The 25,811-nt window shown below is 52.3% G+C and overlaps 2 protein-coding genes across 4 annotated transcripts; both read right to left on the reverse strand.

Annotated features, from left to right (window-relative positions):
- Window positions 1-638: 638 nt before the first annotated feature.
- On the reverse strand, window positions 639-14,513 carry LOC141954244 (pepsin B-like). Of its 2 annotated transcripts, none has more exons than XM_074893561.1 (9): window positions 14,359-14,513; window positions 4,102-4,255; window positions 3,499-3,616; window positions 2,745-2,863; window positions 2,169-2,368; window positions 1,893-2,015; window positions 1,541-1,685; window positions 1,178-1,276; window positions 639-992 (listed from the first exon to the last, which is right to left on the reverse strand). In XM_074893561.1, exons 1-9 carry the CDS (start codon window positions 14,385-14,387, stop codon window positions 840-842), a joined length of 1,140 nt encoding a protein of 379 aa, XP_074749662.1. In that variant the 5' UTR covers window positions 14,388-14,513; the 3' UTR covers window positions 639-839. The 2 variants fall into 2 exon arrangements, with proteins under 2 accessions (XP_074749662.1, XP_074749661.1); XM_074893560.1 differs by lacking the exon at window positions 14,359-14,513 and adding an exon at window positions 4,590-8,660.
- Window positions 8,916-22,929, reverse strand: FRS3 (fibroblast growth factor receptor substrate 3). 2 transcript variants are annotated; one of them, XM_074893556.1, is made up of 8 exons: window positions 22,763-22,929; window positions 21,679-21,745; window positions 20,149-20,283; window positions 19,865-19,953; window positions 19,148-19,334; window positions 16,977-17,138; window positions 16,232-16,389; window positions 8,916-15,436 (listed from the first exon to the last, which is right to left on the reverse strand). In XM_074893556.1, exons 4-8 carry the CDS (start codon window positions 19,928-19,930, stop codon window positions 14,510-14,512), a joined length of 1,500 nt encoding a protein of 499 aa, XP_074749657.1. In that variant the 5' UTR covers window positions 19,931-19,953; window positions 20,149-20,283; window positions 21,679-21,745; window positions 22,763-22,929; the 3' UTR covers window positions 8,916-14,509. The 2 variants fall into 2 exon arrangements, with proteins under 2 accessions (XP_074749657.1, XP_074749658.1); XM_074893557.1 differs by lacking the exon at window positions 21,679-21,745.
- Window positions 22,930-25,811: the final 2,882 nt, after the last annotated feature.

A 25,811-nucleotide genomic window follows, 5' to 3' on the forward strand; every position in this document is an offset into this window, starting at 1 on the left:
TTGTATTTTCTCTTCCCTGTCCAGCTGAGGAGGGGAGCGATGGAGCACCTTTGGGAGGCACCTGGCATCCAGCCTGGGGTGCAGCCAGGCCCAGAGACAGCCCCTGGGATTTGGGGGAGGGCAGCTGCCTGCTTTCCAACGCACAAAGTCCGTAGCCCCCCGCTTAGTCGCACAAGCCCTGCAGGGGGCACAGGGCTGGGCTGTGGGACGATTTCATGGCCAAGGGCTCAGAAGCCAGGCTGTAACGTCTGCAGGAGCTACCCCGGGCACCAGCATGGGGAAGGACAGGTCGCTCCTGTCCCTGCACCCATCAGGCTGTGAGCTGAGCTGCAGCTCGGAGCCTGCTGCCTTCATCAGAGTCACCCCCAAGCTCAATAATTCACTATAGATAAAGGCTGAGACTCAGTCCCACAGCCATCAGGAGTCGATAGCATGTCATACCTCTTTGCCAGAAACATGAATACATCAACTTTAGATTTGAAGCAGCCCAGGGACAGCTTCCCCACTGCCTTCCCTGTGCTGACTCTGCAGAAATCTGCCTAGGAGTTTATCACGGTGCTTATCTTGCTGGAGAAAGAGTGTCTGAGGCACGCAACCCATCACTCTGCACTCAATCGGCACTCAACAGACTCAGAAGGTCAGAGACAATTTGTGACGTTGGGGTTTATTTGTAACGGGAGACTGTGAGGATGCACTTACACAGAGATCCTCGGGGAAATAGGGAGACAAGCAGACACATAAAGGAACATAAAGGTCCATAGGAACCCTGTAGCGCCCCAGCAATGCTGGCTAAGGTGTGTTTAGCCAGGAGAGGGGCTGGATTTTGCTGCTTCACTCCTCTACGCTGACGAGGCGAAGCCGATGCGGTTGTTACCCATGTCAAAGATGGTGTAATACTCCTTGAGGAAGACGTCACCCAAGATCCAGAGCGGCTGCCCGTTCTGGGAAGGCAGGTAGGTGACCTCAACCCCGACAGTGCAGTAGCCGTTGCTCTGTAAGGGGGGGAATAACGGGGAGTCAGAGCCTCAAACAAGCACCAGGACGCTGCCAGCTCGACCGCAGGCAGGGGGGATCTGCCCGCACAGGTAGGGAGAGCAGCGCTACTTGTCAAGAAGCACCAGGTCCTTTCCTGGCCCTCAAGGACTCAGCAGGGTGAAGCTGCTCAGCTAATACATACATTCATGATGTAGGCGGAGGGGGGGAGTGGGAGCTGAGCTCCGTTGATGACAAAGGTGATGGTGGGCAAGTTCTGGACCTCACTGCAGTCAACTGCATACTGTGGAGAGAGGGTGAAGGGGAGGTTATGGCTGGAACAGAACCCGCTGTGAGAGCACAGATACCCTCGTATGCAGGGGCAACATACACTGTACCCCCTGGCAGTGCCACATCACCTCGTCCTTCCCTGACACGCTGCAGTACCACGTTCTGTAGGTGCCACATGAGTTTAGTGGGACCTGGTCAAGCCCACAGCTTCTGGCTCACTTGTAAGCCCCCCACGTCGCCGCTCCACACGCACCCCCAAAGCATCCTCTGCACTTACACCATAGCTGGTCTGCTGGGCACCCAGGGCCTGAAGGAAGGTGCCCAAGTACTCCTGGGGCACCGTCAGCAGGAACGTCCCCGTGTCCACGATGGCCTGGCAGCCCTGGCTGCACCAGCCCGTCGCTGTCTGTCCGATAGCAAACCTGGGAGGAGAATAGGAAGAAGGACGTCACTTTAAGCACCCACTGACAACTAAACCTGTCCGGGATGCTCTGAAACACAGTGCCTAATGCCTGCCTCGAGTCCACGCCTGCTCAATAGCTGTAGCTTCATCTAGAGGACACCTGTACCACCCTCATTACATGAGCTGCCCGGGTGGATCATGCCCATCAGGTACAAACACAACTCACTCATTAATTGCGACCTGCCAGTAAAGCTCCTGGGTCACCGGTGCCCACACAATGTCCCCAGTGTAGAGCTGAGAGTCAACCCCTCCGAGAATGAGCTCTCCTCCATATTCATAGGTGGGTTGGCTGCAAAAACACAGAATTATAGCAGCAGAGATTGGTAAATTGGTGCGATATGCATGAGCTAGCAAGGGACAAATTCACAAGGAACCTGCACAGGGACAGGCCGAGGGATGCCGGAGCACATAGGATGTGCAGAGAGCCCCGGCAGATTTTTACCGAGCGAAGTAGAAGCTGAAGACGGGATCGGTGAGCTGGTTCTGCTGCAGCATGCCCTGCAGCGCGGTGGGCGTCCCTCCCACTGCCAACGAGGGGTAGGCCATTCCCATGATCCCATCAAAATCGGCGTAGTAGAAAGGCTGGGTTGGCTCGTTCTCGCTGAGCCCAAACTCCTGGTTTGTGACCACGATGCTCTGGATCTGGAGGGAAAGGGGATGCCAGGTCAGCCTGCGTGCTTAGACAAACCCAAGCAGCCGTCGGATGGGGTGAGTGATGCTCTGGAAGCCCAAAGAGCACACTGCAAAGTCATAGCTGGTGAAAACATCACCAGGCAGCTAGGAAAATTAGCAGGAATTGGGTTAAAACAAAGTAAAAACCCAGCTGGGTGACTGAAGGTGGCAATAACCACTTTATATTGGTTCTGCCTGTGTCAGGCCCTGGTTTGCTCAAGTCTTGGCTACACAAGACGTGAGATCTGCCCTTAGGCTGTCCCCCTGGCTCCCTCCATCGGGGCACCCAGCTGGTGCTTGGGGACACAGCACCCAGGAAGACAAGGACGGTGCAGGGGGCACTCACCGTCAGCGTGTCGTAGCCCAGCACCACCGTGAGCGTGCCGCTGCCGTAGGAGAGGGTGTAGGTCTGGCCGTTGGAGACGAAGGTGGAGGACTCGCTGGGATTAAACATCGTGTGATTGACTGCATGAGAGAGAAGAGGACAAAGCCTCTGGGCACGCGCTCGCCTGGCTGCGGTGGGATTTCACCGTCGGTCACTCTGCTGGGATAACGCCTGGGAAAGCGGCTTCCCTGGCAGGGACCAAGTCCTCAAGAGCGGAACAGGCTGTTCCTCTGCTTTGCGGTTATCTCTAAGGCATCCCAGTTTGCATCCCAGTTTTGCCTGCATCCCTCTCCAGGGACCAGCCGCTGTGATCACAACCACATCAGCCACCCAGCGAGAGCAAAGCCAGCAGCAGTTAAATCCCCATCGCCCTCCCGCCGGCAGCAAGTTACGTCGGACAAGCTCTGGCAGGGAGCGGGACATCAGCTCCACCATTCGTAGCTTTGCTCTTCCCTCTGCCCGGCCACAAAAGGTCAGGCACAACCACCACGATTTCTGCACTCTGGGGACACCCACAATGGCCGTAGTGATCTGGCCATCTTCATTAGCCAGGCACATAAAGCCAGGGGACTATTTCCCAAGCTGGTACCAAGGAGCAGCTATCCCAGAGCAGCGTGCCGGGGTCATTTTTGGTCTGACACCGCAATTTCCCCCACGCAACGGGACCACGCTCTGCTGCTGGGGGAGCTCTGGGCCACGCGGCTGCGGTACTCACGGCACGCCGGCGTCTGGCAGTAGATGGAGGGCACCCACAGGTTGGAGGAGCCAGTGTCGAAGAGCACCAAGAAGTTTTGCGGGGGGGTCCCGATGCTGATCTCCCCGAAGTAGGAGGACTGCAGACAAGAGATGGGGTATCTCTGTTGGCCACAGGGTCAGGGACACACCAAGCTTTTGCCTCCCAGCCCTGCGCTGGCATCCCCGTGCTTTGCAGGGCGGCGGGAATGCCAAGCTCACTCTTGCAAATAACAGAGTAGGCAGGAACGGACTGAGCTCTCACCCTGCTTCTTCTCCCCAAAGATGTAATATTAAATATTTATTTCACAGAATCATCTAGGTTGGAAAAGACCTTGAAGACCATCTAGTCCAACCACTATTTTGTTGTCTTTTGTGACATACAGAAAAGCATCCCTTTTCATGGCTGGGGGAAAAGTTTTCTAAAGTCCAAATTAGAAGCTTAAAAAAGAGCAGGGAAAAAAAAACCAATCCTTCACTCCTGGAGGCTCTGGGGTGAAGAGATCCCTCCGGCAGCTGGGAAGGAGGAGGGAAAGGGGAATGTGGTGTACAGACAGGTGGGGAGAGGGGAGCCTGGGGTACTCACATCCAGGTGGCTGGTCATGGGCTCAGACACAACATAGTCGTCACTGAAGCGGTATTTCTTAACTGGATCATATTTAATCTTCTTCAGGAATTCATCCAGCACTCCAGCCTCCCTCATTTTCTCCCGTATAGATGCAGCTTTCTTCAGTTTGATTCTGCACGGAGGAAAAAAAAACAAACAACAAAACACAGCAGGAAATCAGGAGGAGATTTGGGCATTTTCAGATGATCAGTTCTCTGGGCTCCTTTGAACCACGCCCCGATGGGAGCTCTCTGCTCGGCTGCCTCGCACATCCCCGGCGAGGGATGCAGCCTGGACTAAGACCACGATGATCTGTGGAGATGCAGGAGGCCAGAGTCACTCCTGGTCAGGTTGGTCTGCACCCCTGGGGACACAGCGCAGCCCATGCAGGTTACAACTGCAGCCGGGCTCTGCTATCCACCCTCTCCCCGCTCGCTCTGCCGCAGCGGCTGCTGCAGGACACCCACCTCACGAGTCCCTCCGAGAGCTGGAGGCACATCAGGGCCAGGATGAGCCACTTCATGGTTGCAGTTATCCACTGGTCCACGCACACCCTCCTGGAGACCGCAGCAGATGGGCTGAGCTGCCCGGACTCTCCAGTTTTATATCCAGAAGCAGTGACCCTCCCCTTATCTGCTGACCTCCATTTTCCATTACCACCACACGCACCCCCAGCTTCAAGGGTTTCTTTGTATTTTGGGCCATGAGGATTTTGAGGAGTTTGTGCCCTTAGCGGGATGCTCAGGTGAGAATAGAGCAACACACGTCTTCGATAGCAAGGTCAAAGTGTTACCATCCGATAAGAGGCCAGCTCTTATCACAGCAGAGGGGAGTGACCCAAACGTCACCGTGGTGAGGTGTTATCTGTGTTCGTCAAAACCTGTTCAAACCTTTTCCCAAAACAAAGGCACTGGCGGCCCTTGGTACAGGATGGAAACGCGTCAGACTTTTGTCTGCCGTTCTTCCACCCAACCGCCCGCCCGCAGGGTCTGCCATGGAGGAGGGATGGCTGCTGGTGTTGAGGCTTCTCTGGGGCACAGGGCAAAGAGCTGGAGCCGGCTGCTTTGTTCCTCATCCCAGGGGCTCGGTGAGCCCATGAGGTTTCTTCTCTTGTTTTCTTGTAGGTGGTTTCCAGCGTTGTCCTGCCTTCTGCTCTGTCCTTGTCCACCTCTTCATCAGCCTCCCAGTCCTTCGCTATCCTCTCCTCTACGTACAGCTCATTTCCATGTATCATACACTTCAATCCCGCTTCTACTTTCATACTATTTTGGACAGAAATCGCATATTTTCCTTTTTTTTTTTAAAAATATATTTTATTTTGTGGAGCAACTTTCCACCCTGCGCTAAAAGGCAGGTGCTGTTCCTCCCTGCACGGGGGAGGTTTAACCCACCTGAGGAGGAAGCCCTCAGAGTTTAACCCACCCACCAGGTCCTCGCACCAGCCCAGAAAGTCAGGAAATTCCTTGAATTTCTGTGAAATAACAGAGAAATAACAGAGAACCAGAAACACAGGCCTCCCAAACTGCCAACAACACCGGAACAGACCAAAACGTTTTCAGTTATAACCCAAATATTTTCTAGCAAACAGACCAAAACATTTTTAGTTATAACCTAAACGTTTTCTAGCAAATGGACCAAAATGTTTTCAGTTATAACCTAAATATTTTCTAGGCCTCCTCCAGCCCAGCTTGCATCCCCGCTCCGAGCAGCCCAGCTCTCCGCAGCGGGGAAATCGCGCTCTCCATCTCCCGCCGATAGCCCGGCGTCGCTATCGCTGCGCTCATCCCGTGTCAACGCTCTGCACAGATTTTATTCCCTCGAGAGCACCGGGGAGTGTGTGTCCTTTGCTGGATATTGAGACTATAATAAAGCAATTATCTTGTTTGCTAGCAGGATTGATAGAAAGATCAACTTATTAAGATTGGATAAAAAGCAAATTCTGGCTGAAAGCAAAGAGTAGTTATCAAAACGTCAATATACCGAGTGTTATCTGCAGGTCCCCACGGGGAGTCAGCCTTGCCAAAAGACAAAGGAATAAGGTGCCCTCTACAGCACACGCAAACACATTCTGCTTTTGGCACTTCTTGACCCAAAATTAGACAGCGCTTGTTTGCCGAGGCATTTAGTCTAACAGGAATCAAGGATTTACGGTTTCTAACATCAGCGATCCCGTGTCCCTGTGTGGAGCAGCACGTCCCCATGCTGCCCCACGGCAGGATTCTCCTCGGGGCCAAGCTCTGGGCGTTTCTCCTCCTTTGCTTTCAGTGCAATCGCCCAGCCCACACACAAACAGCTCCAGCCCAGGGAACTCCCTCTCTCCCAGGTGAGTACGATCCCCTTTGCAGCCCACCGCCAACTCTGCCACCTTCGCAGGGACACTGCAGTGGTGCAAAACTGGCAAAGGAGATGAGCCGTGAGCAGCAGCGTCCTGGCCATCCGGAGGGCTTGAGCACTTTCAACACAAGCCAATAAATCCTATTAAACCAACAGTCGCTGCAGAGGTGGGCACCATCTCCCAAAAGCCAGTAGCTCTCGACAGAGCATTTCACAGGATTAGAAATGGGCTCGAAAGCGGGATCCAGCCTCCCCCATGACCCGAAGACCTCTCCTGCCTGCAGACACCACTCCCAGAGCCACCAGGGATAGAAACCTTTTTAAAGACATCACCATCACCCTGAATTTCTGAGTCTGCTGTAGGCTCTGCTTTACCCATGGCAAAACCACACAGAAGCGACTGGTCCCAACTCCAGGACAATTTACCACCCCGGTTCTTGCACCTCTGCCCCGGACACAAGCTCTTGCTATTCACCTCAACAAACGGTAGCGCAGAACTTAATAAACATGAATATGGGACCGCCAGGAGCTTCCCCTGGTCATTAAAGCCTGTTGCTCTCACAAGCACCATGTCAGCTAAAACCCCTCCTGAAGGTGCTGAATCCCATCCGAGTTAACACTCTCCCCCTTGATGATTTAAACAGTCTTGCTCTATGCGATTAATCTAAAACAGCTAATAGACACTTGGCCTGAAGCACAATTGCTCTCTGCTTGGGTTCTCCAACCAAGAAAAGCTGCTGGTGGGAGCTGCAATGACACGGGTACGTCCAAAGCAGCTGTGTTTATGAGCTGCACACGAGCACACGTATCCTCTACTTGGTGCTGCACGAGCTGGTTTTAGTGTTTTATTTCCAAAACAGAGGTTATAGCACACACGTGAACAGCTTCCATCCACATTAAAACAAATATTCCTCTTTTCCTACACAACCATGAGAACAGCTCCTGAAATAAACAGCCAGGCTCTAGGTCTACCATTTAACTTCCCAAACCAGGGCGAGGATCAGCTGCTTCATGATGATCTTCTCTTGCGGGCGGTTTCTGACGAGACCCTCCAGTCACCCCGCTCAGTCCCAGCCCCCAAGCTGACGCTGGTGCTCTACACCACCTCCTTATACGCCCCAAAATGGTCCCCACCTCCCCGCATCAGTACCTGAAGTTCAGAAATGCACCCAGCCCAAGAGATTTTCCCGCAATACTAAGGACTATCCTGAAAACTCCAAGTCAAATACTACTGGCAAATGCCACCCTATTTTCAAGCTATTTTCAACTTCTTTCTGACAGGGCTATCAAAGTCTTCCTAGAAAGGGAAATTAAAAACGTTTCATTGTGTTTTCCTGGAATGGAACTAATAACACGGGTTTATCATCAGTGGTGTTATCTCCTCTGTATCCCTTCCAGTTCTTATCTCCAGCCTTTTAGAAAGTCATGGAACAACCGTGAAGGAAAGAAACACGTGGGTATGTGTTGGAAAGACACGGCACGTGAAGGCAGCTCACTTAGGAGGGCACAGATGGCTCTATTAGCTGGTTTAGTCGATTCCTGCTGGGAAAGAGTTTTCAGGGGGAATTTTATAAGCCAAGGAATTAAACTGAGCATGTTACCGCATGATTAGCTCTCATTTGCTGGAGAGTTTGGGAAAACAAGCAAATCAACTCTTTGCACAGAGTGATGGTAGAGAAGCCATGGAAAAGCCCTGTGCCAGGAGCAGATCAGCACAGCCAGGAAGAGTGAAACCACATATTGTTCAACATTGGCAAAAGCACCTCATTCCCACCAGCTCCCAAATTCCACCACTCCAAACTATGAGCTTAAACTACCCACGGTGGAAACAGCACATCTTAAAGGGCAGGTACTCCAGAGACCGTGAATACTCTTGCTATGTTCAACCTACGCTCATAGCTCATCCATTTCCAAGGTAACTTCACGATTTCCTCCTGATGCCCAGCTCAGTGGAAATCTGGTCTACATCCTCATGACCAACTGCCAGCGATGGCTCTGCCCTGAAGAGAGTCCCCATGAAAGAGTCTGTGGCTTCAGAGCTTCAGCTCCTGTATCTCACAGGCCACAGAGCCTCATCCAAACATTTCTGTGAGTTCAGCTTTCAGCTCAAACAAGCAGCATGTGGAACAGTCCTTCAAAGAGAACCCCGTGGGTCACCAGCCAACAGAGAGGAAAAGGTGTCTGTCTCTGCATACATTTATTTTTTAAGCCTATCGCAGTGAGACTAGCCAGGTGAAACACAGCAATCATTGCTCCAGGTAGACAACATAAGGACAGAGACATTATTCCTGCAGGGAAGAGAGACCTGGAAAAAAAAGGTTGCAAGAAATCCAGCTTGAATTGTGTGAGGACAACCGGTGATTGTTGGCCTGGCTTTCAATTTTACATAAAAAGTAAAGTTCACTTGGAAATGTGACAGTTGCCTCTTGGCACCACAAACAAAAGACAGGACCACCGGATAATCATCATATTCCATTTATTCTGTATACATTCGTAGTGCACGTTAACGTAGGACATGAGCACTCCTCGGGTCACATAGCACTGCTGTTGTTCTTCACCTGTAAGGTTACATCCGGATGAGATATAAAGAGGGACTGAACGGATATCCATAGAAATAACCTGAAGAAGCAATTACACAGCGAGATCAACCCCTCTAGTCAGAGCAACTGAATCCCCGGTGGCCAGAGCCCCGAAGCACCTTTGTTTTTCTGCCATATCAGAAATGTTCAGTATCAAAGACACCAGTACAAGTAACAACAAGGAGAATCGCATGGGAGGAGAGCTTGAGATAACACAGATGCATCTGGGCCTTTCAACTGTAAAATCACATTCACTTATGGAAGAAAAACAAATTAGATCCCTTCTTTACAATTAGCCTTTTCCATACGCTGGCCTTTAATTGCCAACTTCAAAGCTCTCAGGATTTCCACTAATGTATTCACCTTTGGTCCTGTTTGGTAACAGGAATCTAAACCTGTTCTGCTACCCGTGTGTGGCATTTCAAGACACGCCAAGTTTGGGGGAAAGACAAACTTCCCAGAAAGACTGATGGCAGCCCTCCCAGAAGCTGAATTTAGGCAAGGCATTCATTAACGATCATTTGTTAATGATACTTCACAGTCAAGATACCACCCGAGAGGGCTGAGCAGCATCACACGGAGGGACAGAGGAAAGACTGGGACAAAATGGCTGAGAGAACAGACAGCTGTAATACCAAGCCCTGGCTTGGTTTTTCTCTCAGTGAACAGCATGGTTTAGGTAATAAAGATAACAATACTTCAGTAACAACCAACATATTCAAGTCTCTTTGCAGAAATATTGATCTTTTAATCCTCACAATCCAGCCTCTCCTTTGCCATCCTCTCCCTGTAAGGCAGGTACAGCTCACAGATATTCCAACCTCCTTCCCTGGGGGAAAAGCAGGCACATAAAATGGGTTAAAAGAAAAAACAAATCAAAAAACCCTCCCACGATAAAAGACAACTGAGTGCTGGGAGAAGCTATATTCTGACCAACAGGTTCTTGGGAAGGGGAAGGGTAAAAGATCTATTTATGCATTCACCAGGGAAGAAATATCAGGGGAAAAAGTCCAATTGATTAACTCAAAACTCAAACAAGAACCACTTAAAAAGGTTAAGACAGTCAAATCCTCTCTGCATAGCACACGGCTGCTCACCAAGCCATCCCCTGAACTTCAACCTCACGAGCAGAGGAAGGAGACCAGCGAAGACACGATACAGTCCCCAGCAGGGGCTACACAAACCTGCTCCACAGCCAAGCACGTAACCCAACAGCTACGCTCGTGCTGCCAGGTCTTAGCCATTACCCAAGCTCGCTTCATTTGGCTGCCTAAACTTTTTTTTCGGAACCAAAGTCTCAGCAAACACAATAGTTGACTGAACACAGCTCGTTTTTCCAAGTTACCAATTCACAGACAAAACATGGAGGCAAACCCTCTGCCTTGCAGAAGCAAGCTTGGGAGAGCAAGAGATCTCCCAGCTTCAAGTCAGCTTCAGAGACTAACTCCAGGGCAGGTTTCAGATGTACCCGTGCTCACTCGTTTCCTCCTGGTCACCTGTGTGGCATCAGCTGGATGCACAGAGCCCTGGATGAATCCTTCTTAACTCAAAACCAGATTTACGGGCGCAGCCACAAAGGGTGAGGTATCCCATCCATTGGGAAAGTCCAGCAAACTTGCATGTAAGGCTCAAAGCAAAATCTGTAAGATCCATCTTTATAAGGTGCCATAAAGATACAACATACTGCATAAACATGATTTCAACCAAAAGAAAACAGTAACAAGGAAAGATTCCAGGGAGTTACCAGAAGGGATCCGTCCTGCCTATCACCCGGATCAAAGACCTGAAGGAATGGGAAAATGCCAACTCAGATGTCCTCATCTTTCAACCCAGTCCTGGCTTCTCCTCCAAAACCATTTCAAGAGCGGCCACTAGAGGAAGCTGCGACACTGACGAGCACTGCTCGGGCTGTAACTCGGGGAGAAATGTGAAACAGTGACGTTTCTGCTCCTGGTGCCCCAAGAACCGCCGCCTCAGTGTTCAAACACGACTCCGGTCTTTCCTTGCACCTTCACACCACCCGCAAAATTGAATATTAAGAAGTTCTCAAAGGGTTCTGGCTACTTAATGTGGGCATCGCTCTTGTGAAGTTTTCCAGAAAAGCAAAAAAGTGAGAAAATCACTGGGACGTGAACCCGATGTGCCCCCTGAAAGCCATAAACGAGAACTGATTTCCTGGCTGCCTGCATGGCGTTTCCCATTTAATTGCTTAAACATTAAACAAACCCACTGCAAACAATGAGCTGTGACCGGCTTTTCATTCCCAAAGCTTTCTGGGGAGTTTGCAATACCGCCCGAGCGAACCCTGCTGAGCCAGCACTGCTGCTCCCCGGCCCAGGGCCACCAGGGAGGACACAACGGGATGGAAAGCGGAGGACGGCGCAGCAAGGCACCCGCCGGATCACTGTGCACTCAGCCAGCATCAGCTCTATGTTTTCTCATCTTTAAGGTCAAGGAAATTCTTCTTCTCCTTCTTGAATAGGTGCAGCATCCTCCGCTGTGAATGGGATAAGGGATGCCATCAGGGAACAGCGATAATGTATTTGCTACGTGAGCACACGACTATCGCACAGCGGTCTCCTTGTCACTCCTGCTTTCGGTGTCCTTGGGAGGGAGGGGAGCATCAGATTTGCTGAAGAGGAAGGGGAGGCACGAGTCAAACAACCCAGTTTGTCTGGAGGACGTGAAAGTCAGCAGTTCAAAAGGTCAAAGCCAGCTTTCCCAAAGCAAAGCTAATTTAGAGTCGCCTAAACGAGATGGCTGCCGGGGCTCGCTGGGAGCCCAGCCTTTCTGAGGAGCCAGCAGCACCGCTGTGCCTTCCCTCATCCCCGGAGCTCACAATATCCACAGACCCTAATCCCTGAGGCTCACAATAATCCACAGACCCTCACAACAGCCTCATCCCATCCATCAGAGACACGCAGCCAGGCTGGTGGCCACAGGAAGCACCCAAGCAGTAGCCCCAGGCCTCACCTGCTTTCTCCCAAGACACCCAACAGCATCTTCCCTTGCGCCTAAACCAACCTCCCGTGCGGGTGGGAAAGGGCCCTCACCTCTTCCTCGGTGTAAATGTAAAACATTTCATCCTTTTTTCCCTTTCTAGGGGGAAGAGGGGAATAAGTATTTTGCATTTCTCAGCTCAGGCAGTGGACAGGCAGGTTCACACAGGGGCTCCCAGAGCACTGCCCTGTGCTGCCATGTGGGAGTTGCCAGTGCTGCCCCAGAGGGTGACACTCACAGCTTAGAAACTCTTTATTTAAGTAGCTTATTTAAAGCTTAATGCAGTTAACTTTTATATATATATATATAAATATAAATAAAAACAATTTCTTCTCTCACTTCCCTAAATGAAAGCTAGATTTAGGGGGATACATTACTTGTCTTTTTTTTTTTCCCCTTCAAATAAAGTAATTTGCTATACATATAAAAATATATTACTTGGGTTTCCTTTCAGTTATAGACCACACAAGGGTTGGGATGGAGAAAAGAATGGAAAACAAGCACAAGGACTTCCCCCCAAAAAAACCAAAGAAAAACCAGTGAATTGAAGCATGTGGTGCACTTAGAATTTAGAATGCAACAGCAAGCCAAGAAATCCATGTTCTGCCAGCACAAGCATGCCATTACTTTTATCACTTTTTCTGAACTGCATGGCATGTGTCCTTGCTCCCAAAAGGGTCACATTTCAATATGACATTACAGCACCAAACCCAAAAAGGCTGAACTTCAAAAATCCAGAAATGACGTTTCTGGCCCTCAGAAGCAGGTTGCAGCTGGACAGTCGGGTTCTCTCCTCTTTCACACCAAAGGCTCAGACTTCAACATCAGAAAACATTAGCGACAAGGAGAACACAGCAAGGCTTGGCAACATCTCTGCTGGCAACAGGACACCCCGCAGAGCGCTGGATCTCTCAAGTCCTATCTCAGGGAGGAAGGTGAAGAATAAACAGCAGAAAGGTGGGACTCCAGAGCAGCCCAGAGCACTTCTGTCTCATGGAAACAGCTTATAATGGCAACGAGTAATCCAGGGAGGGGTTAAGCTGCAGCGTGTCACCATGCGGAGAGGGGAGATGGAACATCCTGCAACAGGAGAGGAGCAGAGACCCTACACAGGACCTCACACAGAGGCCTCACAGCTCAGCTTAGCCTCAGCCCTGGTATCAAGAGAAAAATCCGTATCAAAGGCCACAAATTTACCCGAGAGCTGAAATTTAGCCCTTCCAAGTCTGTAGCTGTAGGAAACAAACTGCACATTCACTCAAAACACTGATCAAGTATTTCTCATGGACCCAGCCAGGCACGTGGGTGTAGGCAACGACTTTGATACAACTCCAAGCTCGGCTGCCTGGCAGCTCCGCTCGCACTCCCACGTCTCCTGCACCATTTCCCACCCACCCTGTGACAGTCAGTCCCAGTCAAAAATTTTTTGATTCACAGCTGCTCTTTTCCCCAACTGCAGCTCAGCAAAGCCACCAACCTCTTCTGAGATCTGTCCCCCAGAGAGAGGACGTGAGCCACAGCGAGTACACGTTTCATATTGGCACCGGTTTTGGCAATTACAACAGGGATGCAAAAGAACATTTAATAAATAAATAAGTAAACAAATAAATAAATCGACAACACTTCTGAACAGCCACCAAAAAGAACCCCTAAAAATCAAAACAGGACACGGTACAATCGAAGTTTTCTATACCAAACCTCAAATCTCTCTCATAGTTGCGGTCTTCGCCTCCTCTTTCAAAGCAGGGTCTCTTCAGGAAATCAGGTTTATGTGATCACAGTGTCTATGCCCATGGCTGTCTGTCCTCCTCTATTAATTTCTAGAGTTGCCCAATTTAAATCGAATCTGAGGAAGGGACAGAAGTATAAAAAGCTTCTACAAGTTTCAAGAAAATAGGAGAAAGGAGCGAGCTGAGGGGGAAAAGACCGCAGCATGAGTTCCCAAGTCCTCAGGGATCAGCGAAACGCCAAGGCAAAACCCAGCGGCAGAGCTCGCCTGGAGTCGCAAGGCAGGAAATCCATGGGAAACAGGCTGGATTTGCAGTGGAGCTCCTAAAGCAACTCGCTTCTAGAAACACACCTCCACCACGCTACTGCCCTGCCCCTGCAGCCAGGCTGCTGGCACAGCTCAGGGAGCTGCCAGGCAACAGCAGAGCTAACCCGATCCGAGGCGGTACCCACGCAGTGCTGGTGCTATTGCTGGCACCTTCTGCCCCTCTCACCAGAAATTCAGCCCTCAAACAGCAAATCAAATATCCCACAAGGCTTTAAAAACAAACTACACGGGCGAGACAGAGAGGGGAAGACAGACAGACAGACTAGCCTTAACATCAGCTGTAGGAGCCATCCCATGACACCAGGTGATGGGGTAAGGAGGGAAGCAGAAGGCAGTGGCGAATGGAAGTCACACCGGGCAACACGCTGAAGGGCAGGCACCAAAGCCACAACACAGGGCTTGCACTTGGCATTCCCCCTCACAGAGGCAGGTCAGTGCTGTTATGTCGAGTTTTCCGCGAAGTCCCATCATCTCTTGGCAGGGCCCTTTGCAAACTGGACATGGCCGCTGTCTTTTTTAGGTCAATGACCGCGTAGGAGTCCGTCCGGCGGGCTTCGTGGGTGGCAGGAGGTGGGACACGGGGCACCGGTGGGTTCTGATGTCCCTTGCACGGCTCAGCCTCCAGCTCCACCTGGATGTAGTTGAGTTGCCGGGGCTGCTCTGGACAGGGCCGGGGGAAGTCGAAGCTGAAGACGCTGGGCATGCAGCTGCGCCGAGGCTTTGGCAGGAAGCCGCCACGCCGCTGGCCGCTCCCCCCGTGCAGCGCCACATTCTCCGAGTTCATGTAATTCTGCAGGGGATCTTCTTCACCAGCCTCGGAGTAGCCGTTGGGGGAAGGCGTCAGCACGTCCCCAGCGCCCGCGTCCTCCTGGCCCCGCCGGAGCGGCTGGCACTCCCACACCGGGGGCAACGAGGGCAAGTTCTCATAGTGCAGCAAGGCCGTTCTGCGATGAGAGCAGCCGGGTAAGCCCGTGTCCTCCCGGGTGAGTTTCAAGCGCCCGCCTCGGCAGAGAGAGGAGGTGCTGGGGGGCAGCAAGCCGTTGACGTTCTCGTAGACGCACTGGGGCGAAGGGCACTCCTCCTCGCACTCGTTGTTGTTGTTGTTGGGGGGGCAGAAGTGCGTTCTGCACTCCCGCTGGTGCCGACAGATGCGTCTGTAGTTGGACGTGGGACCTAACACGAATTTAACCTCCCCTGGCTGCAGAAAGACCTGGGGGTTGCGGTCTTCGAGGGAGCAGCTGTGGTTCCTATGGGGGAAAGGAGGGTGGACTTCAGGCAAGGAGTGCATACAATGCCGGCCCCTCAGCTCCTGATCACCATTGGCTGTGTTGACGTAGGTGTGGGACTGCAAGGAGAGAAGCAGAGGGACAGTGAAAGAAGAAGGGAAGAGTCAAGAGCAAAGCAGCTGCCAGCAGCCAAGAAACCAATAGGAATGGAAAATTTTTCGGTGGCTGATGAAGCAGGAGGAGATGAAAGAATTTCCAAAGTCGAAAAGATTTTAGGAAGCAAAACACAAAAGTCATTTCTGGGCTGAAGGAGAGACAAAAAGGAGTCCAACCACAGAAGACACACATCATCTATTTCACGCTCGATGCACACGGCACAGAACAAAAAGCAAAGCCACTCACAAACTATTTCCTTGAGCAGCTTATACTGGTGACACTGCAGCACTCACACCTACCTAGGCCTCTCTGAACATGGTTGAGACAAGCTGGATTTTGTAGGGAAAAATCTGAAATTCTAAAACTGACAACAAAGAGCTGAACATCAAAAACAAAAAGAGTTTGAACTTGGGTATGCATCTGCACATCAGTTTAGGGGTTGCAGCAATAGCTGACAGATAAGGCGACGTGACTTGGGCTCACAAGCCAAGTGCTGCTGTTAAATAATTGCCACACAAACACTCGCAGATCAAGGAAGTGAACTCAGCCTCGATACAGCATCTGTTCTAGTGAAGTGTCAAGAGAGATGAAGTCTACAAGAGCAAAATGAAGCAAGAGAAAAAAAAAGGATGACAAGGTATGAGGATCCCCTGAGCTTTGCTGGAGTAAGAGCAGCCCAGAATTGCACAGGACTGCTAGCAAAACAAGCTGCTTGTGCATTGCTTGGAAACAGCAGAATTTAGGACATCCAGGTTTACCTGCTCCTCAGGCCCAATAAGGGCATGAGTAGAGTCTTCACCCACAGAGGAATGTCTCAGGCTGCTCACAGAGGGGTGGCGGGCTGCGGAGTATGATAGGGTTTCTCCAGGGAAGCTGTGAAATCCATTGGGAAATCCTGGGACAGTGTACCCCAGACCTGGGAGAGAATCGAGACAGAGAAGTATTAGAGCACTGGTTTGGTACAAAATAGAGTTGACTTAATTTTCACAGTAAGCTGGCCTCTTAACTGCACCCTGTGAGTCAGAATCAGCCCATCTGGGGAAGATCCCTACGACAAAGTACCTAGTATAGACACAGGGGCTCGGCCCTCTTGTTTAAGTTTATTTAAGTCACTCCTAACAGAGACAGGAATAGAGCAAATCTGAATTCTTCCAGATGTGGTTTCCTCTAGGAGCTGCCTGATCCTTGTAGGTGCCACTTAAAAAAGGCCACTTGGCAGCGGTCCAGATGGAAACCAACTGAAGGGTGACAACTCGGTTGACTATTTGAAGGGCTTTTTGTTGCTGTTTCCTTGGAAACAAAATGACACATCACAGACAAGTGGGGCTTTAAAATAAACATGCTGCACGGGGCACATGTGGACATAAAGACACGGGTCAGCAGCGAGGCAGCACACGGGAGAGATCCACGGGCTGCAAAGGGCAGTTTCACACGAGCAGTTGAGGACGTCGCCCACGTCTCTGTGTTCCCCCCTTGTCTCCCCAGACACCGAAGGAGACTTACTGTTGGGTGCCTGGGGGGTCCGGGAGAGCTCCCGCTCTGTGGGGTGACTGTTCCTGGTGATGACAACAGGCTCTTCCACTACGTTGATACTGTTACACTGCATCAGGTCCTGAAGCAGATTAAAGATCTCCTCTGCTCTGGAACACTTGAAGGCAAAAATCCCTGCCCAGTGACAAAGAGGAGGGTCAGAAAAGCAAGAAAGCAATCCTGCTTTAGCGAGATTATATATAATTCCCGGCAATATAACGAACGGGCAACTCTGATTTCTTTTGCTGTTTATAACACAATCAACCCCTGCAACCCACAGCCACAGGAAAACAACCACAAACTCAGCAGAGTGTTGCATCAACAAAAATACAATGCCATGACTGCCATCTGACCAAATGGTGCATTATTACAAGAAAAACAGCGAGCACCCCAGTTATCTCACGACGATCAACCCCACACGAGCAGAGGTGTGAGAGGGACAGGCTAACCGGTCTCGTTTCATCTCTAATCTTCTATTTTAACTTGGCACCTAGTCCAATTCTCATTACCAGGGAAAAGTCTATCCAGTGGCTACTGGAAGCCGAACTGGGCCCTGTGAAGTGTGCACGTGAGGGAGGGACAAGAACGTCGTATTTCAAAAATGTACGGAATTAAACAGCATCTCCCCAAAGGAGCAGCCCAAACCAGAGCCGGTGTGCGCAGAGCTAACCAATTCCAAGCTGGCACGCACACACACGCACAAAAACCATAGCAACGAGAACAGCATGGCAACAACAGCTGCTACCCCAAAGAAAAAGGTTTTAAAAATTCTGGCCAAAAAAAGAGCTGTATCTGCCTTATATAAGGTGGGGAGCAGCATCAGGAAGGAGTCCTCCAAATAAAATGAACTAAGCAGAATAAAATCCTACAAGGAAGGGGAAAAAAAAAACTCATCAAAACACAACACCATCCCTCTCATTTCCGTCTGCTTTAAGACTGATGAGTAAGTATGTGCCTGCTAAAAATTCTGTAATGTATGAAGAGCAAGTGGCTCTGCTTTATCACCACTACCTGGACCTAAACAAAACCGAACCACACGCAGCGCAGGATTTTAATCACTGATCCGCATCCTGCAAAAGGCAAAACAGAAACTGAAGACAAGCAATTCCCATCGCTGGCAACTGATAAGCACATGACTCCGGGAGAGGAAACCCCCCCTCACATAAATATTAAAAAGGAGCATACGGCGCTACAGATTTGCGCAGTGCTTTACGCAGACACCGAACAGTCAGGCGGAGTCCTTTTGGGTAAGGAGGAGTTTACAAACACATTAATAGAATGAGGAAACAAACTTTTTTTTTCCCGGGGATGCAGACGCCAAGAAAATGTTCAGCTCTTTAAAAGCAAGAGAGACAGACTGGTAAAGGAACTAACAGGCACCACTGTAAAATTGGAGTCTATTCCCAGCGCTGCTGATGACTTGGCATGTGCTCCTGGGTGACTCACTTCCTTCGCTGTGCACAGCATCCCCATGCATAAAATCAGTAAAACGTAAAACTCCTTTCCCTCTACGTTACAAAGTGTTGCCAGACACAAAATGCAAAGCATTAAGTAGAACTAGCACTAACCAAGGCAGAGAGAAAAACAAAATGTGCTCAACTATTGGTACCGACGTGCATTTGGCAGCTCTGTGGAATAAGCAAACCCCAAGAGGGACCTGCAGAAAGGTGCAGGTGATGCCCTTTCGCTTTATCCCCAGAGTTAAAAGATGCTTAACAAAGCTTCAGTCTTGCAAAAAGTACTTTCTAGCTCCTAAGGAAAGAAGCCCAACCCCTCCTACCACATCTGTGCATCGTTTGGTACCGAAGCACAGAGCTGACAGTGTAATGAACATCCTCTCTGACATTAAATACGCCCCGTCCAACGCTCGAGCCTGCTTCACCAATTACCTCATGAGCACCGACGCCCTAGCAAAATGAGACCATTAGATTTATGCCCAGGTCTTGAGCCACGATGTTGCTCTCATTAGCGTTTTAATCAGGAGTATTAATTGTATGTGCATGCACACTCCTGTATTCTGGGCGAACAGAGGCTGCAAAAGAAGCTGTTGATTCATTAGATGCAGGAATTTGGGAAGACGCAAGCATCAGCTCAGCCTGGCTGCCTGGGAACAGAAACCTCAGCGCTCCTTCCCCCACACTCACCCTGCCCCGTCTGGCAGCGACGGCCGCTCTCGAAGGAGAAGAGGTTGGAGTCGTAGCCGTAGCGGCGCAGGCAGAGGTAGGGCCACCTGACAGCATCTCGCTTGTGAGTGTGCAAGATGAGCTCCGTCTGTGTCAGCTCCATAATCCCAGATCCCAGCTCGTTACCTTCATCGTCCACGTTCGTTACCTGCCGAGGGCACAGAGCTCACGTAAGGAAACTCAGGGCACTGGTATCAAAAAGCCCACCCGGGAAGATACTGGAATTCCCGTGGATTCCCCCTTCATTTACAGAGATGCCTTTTTCTCAGCCGGGAGCATGAATTCATTGCTGGCAGAAGGCGCCAAGCCGGCAGCCCTGGAGACTCTGCGCTTGGCAGTTCAGCTGATGTGTCTCAGCACAGACACTGGAACACAGCCCTGAGCAATAAAAGGTTTCTCTCCAGTTCCCCATTTCCTTGCTCAGGCTGAATCTCAGTGCAGAGGCAATTTCTACTGCAAATACAAACATATTTGCAGCAGAGGTTGCTTAAGGAAAGGAAAAAAAAATCCAAACAAACCAAAACAGTAACGCATTTGCAAATCTTATCAAGGGAAAGACTTCTCTGCAAGAGCAGAGGCTTTCTTTCCTTTCATGCCTGGAGTCCAACCCATGCTGGGCTTGGCTAGTAGTCAGTGCTGTCACAGACTCTCTGATGGGGATAAAGACACAACACTGACCTTAAATTTGGTGGGATGGTTGTCTGGGATGCTGTCTCTGCACAGACAACTGCAGCAGCTCCCCATGACGCCCGCAGAAGAGGTAATCCCTGGGGAGAGGACACAAAACATATTTTCAAACCAACTCCTCCCGCCCTCTCCAAACACACAGCATTTACAGCCTGTATCCTCCCCGATCCCCCTGCACGTGGCCCAGTGGGTTTGGATCTCAAACTCTTTGATGTGTTGCTCGATTAATGGCCACTGTACAATGTGAGGCTAATTAAAAATATCAGCTTTCTTACCATTAGGCAATTGTTGGATTTTTTTGGAGGCGTGAGAAGAAATTCCCACTACTGTCCCTCTATCTCCTTCGGGACTTCATGGTAACCAGGTGTCAGAGTCACCTAAAACACAAGGGAAAGTGTCCCATCTTCCACCTGACAAGGAGAAAACAATTAAACAAATTAAAAACCAGAGAATATTAAAAAGCAGGGGGTGGGGGGTTGTGACTGAAGTTCCCTTCAAATATCAGAAGGAAGGCAGGAGCACTTTTTTTTTTTTAATTAACTACCTGTATTTATATGAATATAGAAAATAATTCTGCACAGACCACTCCTGTAATTTCTGAAAATATACACAGTCTGCAGCTGAAAAAAACTAAAAATCAGGGATATTTCACTTCTTGGCTTTGGGATCCTACACAGCAGTGTGGTTTATCAGAGCTACTGTAGTGCAAATAAAACACAAGAGTAATATTGAATGGCTGGGGGTGGTGAGGGTACAAGGAGTCACACACATCTGCTGCTGAGGAATGTGAAGGGACCTTCACCCAGTGGCAGGTCCCTAAGGGTCAGAGAACCAGCAGCCTTAAAAGCAAGGGAACACAAGAGCTGTCCTACTTTGGACTATGAAAAGTAACAAATGCCAGAAAACACAAAAATTCCGCTATCTGACAACAGTCAGCAAGTGCAAGTATCAAGCAGGCGGGAGTTGCACGTGCTAGTAGTGAGAAGTACTATTGCAAACTTAAAGGACTCCACATCCACTCTAGGGCAGGGGATTCAGCAGCAGATAACACAAGAGGATGCCATGTTTTAGTTGGCGAGAACAGCTAACGATGTCTCCATCTGAGGTGTGAGACAATAAAGCCATATGGATAACCAGCCTGGCACTACAGCAGTAAATAAAATGAAAAGGCTATTGGAAACCTCTCCCTCTGCCATGCCAGAATCTGCCTCACCAGTCACTCCAAATTAAACAATGAATCACAGAGTTGCATCTCTGTGCAAAACCACGTTGCATAGCTGCTCTCAAACTCCCTCGCGGCACAGAGCGGAGCCAACGGGAAGAGCTGGCGGTGAGCTGACCAAGGGGTCCCATTTCATTTTTTACATCAAAACAGAACAGAAATCACCTTTCACCGCAACCCCCTGCCTTAGCCGTGGCCCCTGAAGAATTCCCTACCATGTCCTAACCCTGCAGAGCCTTCCAGAAGAGGAATGCTTCCTTCTGAGCAAGCTGAAGGAGCTCGGGCACGAATCAAGCCAGCTGCCACCTCCATATACCTGTCACCCCTAACAGTACTAATGCCACACGCTCCCCGCTCAACATTCCTGCTCAAGCCATCCTATTTGTTTTTCTAGACTCCGTATGGATTTACTCCGTGCTGACCTTACAGGCTTTGATCAATAATTTAGCAACAGATCCCTCTCTGCTTCATCTAATCTGGTCACTAGGGGCCTTGTCCTCTACAGTCTCTGCATTCCCACTCCCATCTCATCAATTCTCTCGGTAAAAAAAAATAAAATAAAATCCTGTAGAAAACACATTACCTTTGCCCCCTCTTTCTTCTTTATTCCTCTCTCTCTCTGGCGTTCCCTCCACCTGCATCTGTCTAACCTGCAAGGGGTTTAGAAAGAAGTGCTGTTACCTATCCTGAACAGTTATTATGGTCAGAACTGAACAAACAAGAAAAGAAAACATTGTGAAATCCCTGAACACTCCCTCCGAGCTTCCCGCTACTCCTCGCTGTTGAATATTTTAGTGGCATCCCTTTCACGCAGACACCGAGACTCTCCAGTCTCTCGACACGCACCTTTCCGACGTTTGTCAGTTCAGAGCCTTAACTAGTCGAACCAGACACCCGAATAGTACGGTACGCTTCCCTGCGAGCAAGAGCACGTGCCTCCTAAAACCAGCAACCGCATCCTCCCAGGAACCCAAACCTAAACCCTCCTCAAGCCTTCGCAGCCCTCCTTGGCCCGGTTTCCAGAGCACAGCTCACCCTTCCTGATTTCACAGCCGGGTCGAGCACTCTCCTCCCAAACCCTCTGCTCCTATGGCAGCTCTGTCCGTACCCCCAGGCCTTCAGAAGAACCGCCCCCCCCAGTCTTTGCCGTCCTCCAAGCAATTCTCTTAAACCTGAGACTGTAGAAGAGGGTCCACCTAATCCCAAAGGGCCAGAGCACCCCAGCACCCACCGTGAGGGCCCTGAGCGGGGGCACACAGATACCTCGCGTGGGAATGCCCATGGCCCCACAGCACCCCACCCGTGAGACGCAGCAACGGACCCACCGCCCCCCACCAGCACGGGAGGGAGGAGAAGGGCTGCAGGGGGGCACCTCCAGGGGCAAGAGGGGCCGGTGACAAGGAGAAGGGGCTGGAGGGAGGAGGAAGGGGCCCGCACAGCCCGTGGGGACGGGACGGGGGGTGTCATGAGGAAGGGGCGAGTCCCGGGTGGGTAACGGGGAAGGGGGTACAAGGGGGCGGCTGGGGGGTGCGGAGGGGGTGCAAGGGGACACCGTGGGGGACGACAGGGGGGCAGGGGAGCGGAAGGGAGGCCGGGGGCAATGCGGGCGGCCCCGGGCCGAGGCGCGGTGCCGGTGCCGAGGGAAGGCCCGGGGCGCGGGTCGGTACCTGAGGCGCTGCCCGGCTCCGCCGTCCGGGAGCTGAGGCTCGGGCCCCCGTCGCCGACCGGCCCCCAGCCCCGGCCCCGTCCCCTGCCCGGCCCGCCGGGTCCGGGCTCGGGCTCGGGGACCGGGTGCGGGTCGGGCCCCGCCAGCGCCGCGTCCCCCCAGCCCGGGCCGGGCCCGCCGGGAGCAGCGAGTCCGCCGGGCGCTGCCTAGAGCGTCTCCGGCTGGGAGGACCCGGAGAGGCCGGAGCGCCGCCGCCAGGGGGCGCGATGGAGCCGCGGCGCCACGGCCACGGGGACGTGGTCAGGGAGGGGGCGTGGCCAGGGCGAGGGGCGGGGCCGGAGTCGGGGGGGACGGGGGGGCGTGATGGGAGGGTCTGGGGGGGCGGAGAGGAGCGGGGGTGGTCCTAGGGCAGTAGGGTGATGGGGGGGCAGAGAGGCGGGAGGTTTTATAGTGGGGGTCAGTGGAGGGGGGCTTGGGGGGTCTGAGGCAGCAGGGGGTGCTGGGGGGGGTTGTGGAGGGGGATTGGGGCGTGGGGGAAACTCTAGGGGGGGTCAGTGAAAGGGGATTGGGGGGGTCTGGGGTGGGGGGATGCTCTAAGGGTGGTCAGTGAAAGGGGATTGGGGGGTCTGAGGCAGGAGGGGGTGCTGGGGGGTCAGGGGAGGGGGATTGGGGGGGTCTGAGGCAGGAGGGGGTGCTGGGGGGTCAGGGGAGGAGGATTGGGGGGGTCTGAGGCAGAGAAAGTGCTGGGAGTGTCAGTGGAGGGGGATTTGGGGGGTCTGGGGTGGGGGGATGCTCTAGGGGGGTCAGTGAAAGGGGATTGGGGGGGTCTGGGGCAAGAGGGGGTGGTAGGAGGAGAGGAGGGCGATTGGGGAGTGGTCTAGCGCAGGAGAGGCGCTGGGGGTGTTAGTGGAAGAGGATTGGGGGGTCTGGGGCCTCAGTGGAGGTGGATTTGGGGGGTGGGGGGATGCTCTAGGGGAGTCAGTGAAAGGGGATTAGGGAGGTCTGGAGCAGGAGAGGGGGGCTGGGGGGGGCACTCTGCACCCAGCCACCCTCATTCACAGCATCCCTGCGCACTGCCCACCCCAGTTCCACCAGTATCGGAGCACTAAACCAGCACAGTCAATGGCAGCTCAGTGCTGGGGTCCCACAGGCGGCTGCACCCCCAAACCACCTCAACGAGTGCCCAGTAGCTTGTGGTCGGGCTGTGCGGGATCCTGGCTCAGCACCAACACTCCTAAATAATAACATCTGGGCTGGTGTTTGGTCTTGGATGGGGCACGGCTTCCCGACGGGGAGCTCGCGGGGTCTCCGGGAGGGTTCTGGGCATGGGTGAGGGGGCTGCCCTGAACAGCGGACAGCAGAGAGGCCACGAGGAGAGTTGAGCTGCGCTGCGGATTTTCCAGTTGCAATTTTTACAATCGCAATTTTTACAATGACAATCCCACCGGCGCTGTTAACGGCGCGGAGCCGTCGCACATCAGCCGTGGGTTTGGAGGGGTGGCGGGGGCTGTTGGCTCCTCGGCCACCACACGTGAGTGCTCCCAGTCTGCTCCAGCGCTGAGTCGTCGTGCCTCGCAGCCCTGCCCTTTCTGCGGGGATGCTGCCGGATGCGCCCCGGTCACGCCGCGGTGCTTTGGCAGCAGGGAAGCCCGTCGGGCCGGCGTCCTGCCGGTCACACGTGCCATGTCGCGGGGACGTGCTCACCCAGCGCCCGTGGGGGACCTTGTGGCGTTTCCAGGGTGGTGGCTTCGGTGGAACGGCGGCTGGTCCCACCTCAGAAAGCCTCGAGTGACCCATCTGTTGAGTCTGAGTCCCTCTGCCCAGCTGGTCTCCTAATGAGGACTTTGCCCATTAATCTTTCCACGGCGCAGAGGGATGGTGGAGCGTGGGGAGTGCGGGCAGCGGCCACTTTGCAGCTCAGGCTGGGAGCAGGCAGCGGGGAGGAAAGGGGGGAGCCCACCACCACCCGGTGGTACAAAGTCCATAGCAGCAAACGGGCCAAGATAAAGCTGCCGAGACCAACCTCCCACTGAAGCCAAACAGCGGATTAACTTCCCCGGCGCAGATCTGAGACCTTAAAGGGTCCATGGGGAACTGCGGTGCCGGTTCGACAGCCCCGGTGGGACCCCTGCGTGGGGGAGCAGAGCGGCAGCCTGTGGAGATGCTCACCTGCCCCTTCTCCTTTTCCTCCTGCTTTTTTCCCTGCCCAGGTGATTTTGCAAAGATATAAACCACCAGTGAGCAGTGCAGTAACCTGTGCACCAACACGGCCTCTCCCAGCAGTGCCACCGGCTTGCCACCGAGCCTGGCCACCTCCTCCAACAAATTACCATCACAACACATTTAGAGAGTCTGAAAGGGGATTAGGGAGGTCTGGAGCAGGAGGGGGTGCTGGGGGGGGCACTCTGCACCCAGCCACCCTCATTCACAGCATCCCTGCGCACCGCCCACCCCAGTTCCACCAGTATCAGAGCACTAAACCAGCACAGTCAATGGCAGCTCGGTGCTGGGGTCCCACAGGCGGCTGCACCCCCAAACCACCTCAACGAGTGAACCCTGAACCCTGATCCCAGAGACCTACAGAATGCACGAGCCACCTGCACCCCTCGGGGCTCCCAACGGAGCCCCAAAAGAAGACGCAGCTCCTGGACAGCGAGGTGCTCGGACCACGCGGGTGGCAGAGGTCTGGTCCCGTCCCTTCAGACGTGGGTTTTTGGGGGGATGCTGTGTCTGCGCTCATCCCCAGAGTCACATCAGCAGGCAGGAAAATCTTAGGGCATGTGATAAATACACAGAAATACAACAAAGACGCTCTGCCTTGTGTCAGAGACACTGATAAATTTTACCCTGACTCTTGCCCGAGCGCAATTGCTGCAGCCGAAGCCGGTCTAAATGGCTTTTAGGAGACTCGTCAGGTGTTCAGGGCTTGCAAAAACTAGGACATCCTGACTTGCCTCTGGCTAACTCCTTTGTGAGAGCCTAGCCAAAGTTTCTCCACCTCTAAATTGGGGTGTAATGACACTTCCCCTCTTTCATGAAGCTTCAACTCT

Source organism: Strix uralensis, chromosome 24 (assembly GCF_047716275.1).
Source record: "Strix uralensis isolate ZFMK-TIS-50842 chromosome 24, bStrUra1, whole genome shotgun sequence".
In the NCBI taxonomy this organism is placed as follows: Eukaryota; Metazoa; Chordata; class Aves; order Strigiformes; family Strigidae; genus Strix; species Strix uralensis.

Bases quoted from the DNA above. Each gene is read 5' to 3' on its own strand.
- FRS3 (XM_074893557.1), bottom strand. From the start codon at position 19,930: ATGGGGAGCTGCTGCAGTTGTCTGTGCAGAGACAGCATCCCAGACAAC. The intron at 17,139-19,147 runs GTGAGTGTGGGG...GTCACTGGGCAG, and splicing joins TCGCTGCCAGACGGGGCAGG to GGATTTTTGCCTTCAAGTGT. The intron at 16,390-16,976 runs GTAAGTCTCCTT...ATTCTCTCCCAG, and splicing joins GACCCCCCAGGCACCCAACA to GTCTGGGGTACACTGTCCCA.
- LOC141954244 (XM_074893560.1), bottom strand. From the start codon at position 4,645: ATGAAGTGGCTCATCCTGGCCCTGATGTGCCTCCAGCTCTCGGAGGGA. The intron at 1,277-1,540 runs GTAAGTGCAGAG...CTCTCTCCACAG, and splicing joins CCCAGCAGACCAGCTATGGT to TATGCAGTTGACTGCAGTGA. The intron at 993-1,177 runs GTATGTATTAGC...CCCCCCTTACAG, and splicing joins CCTCCGCCTACATCATGAAT to AGCAACGGCTACTGCACTGT.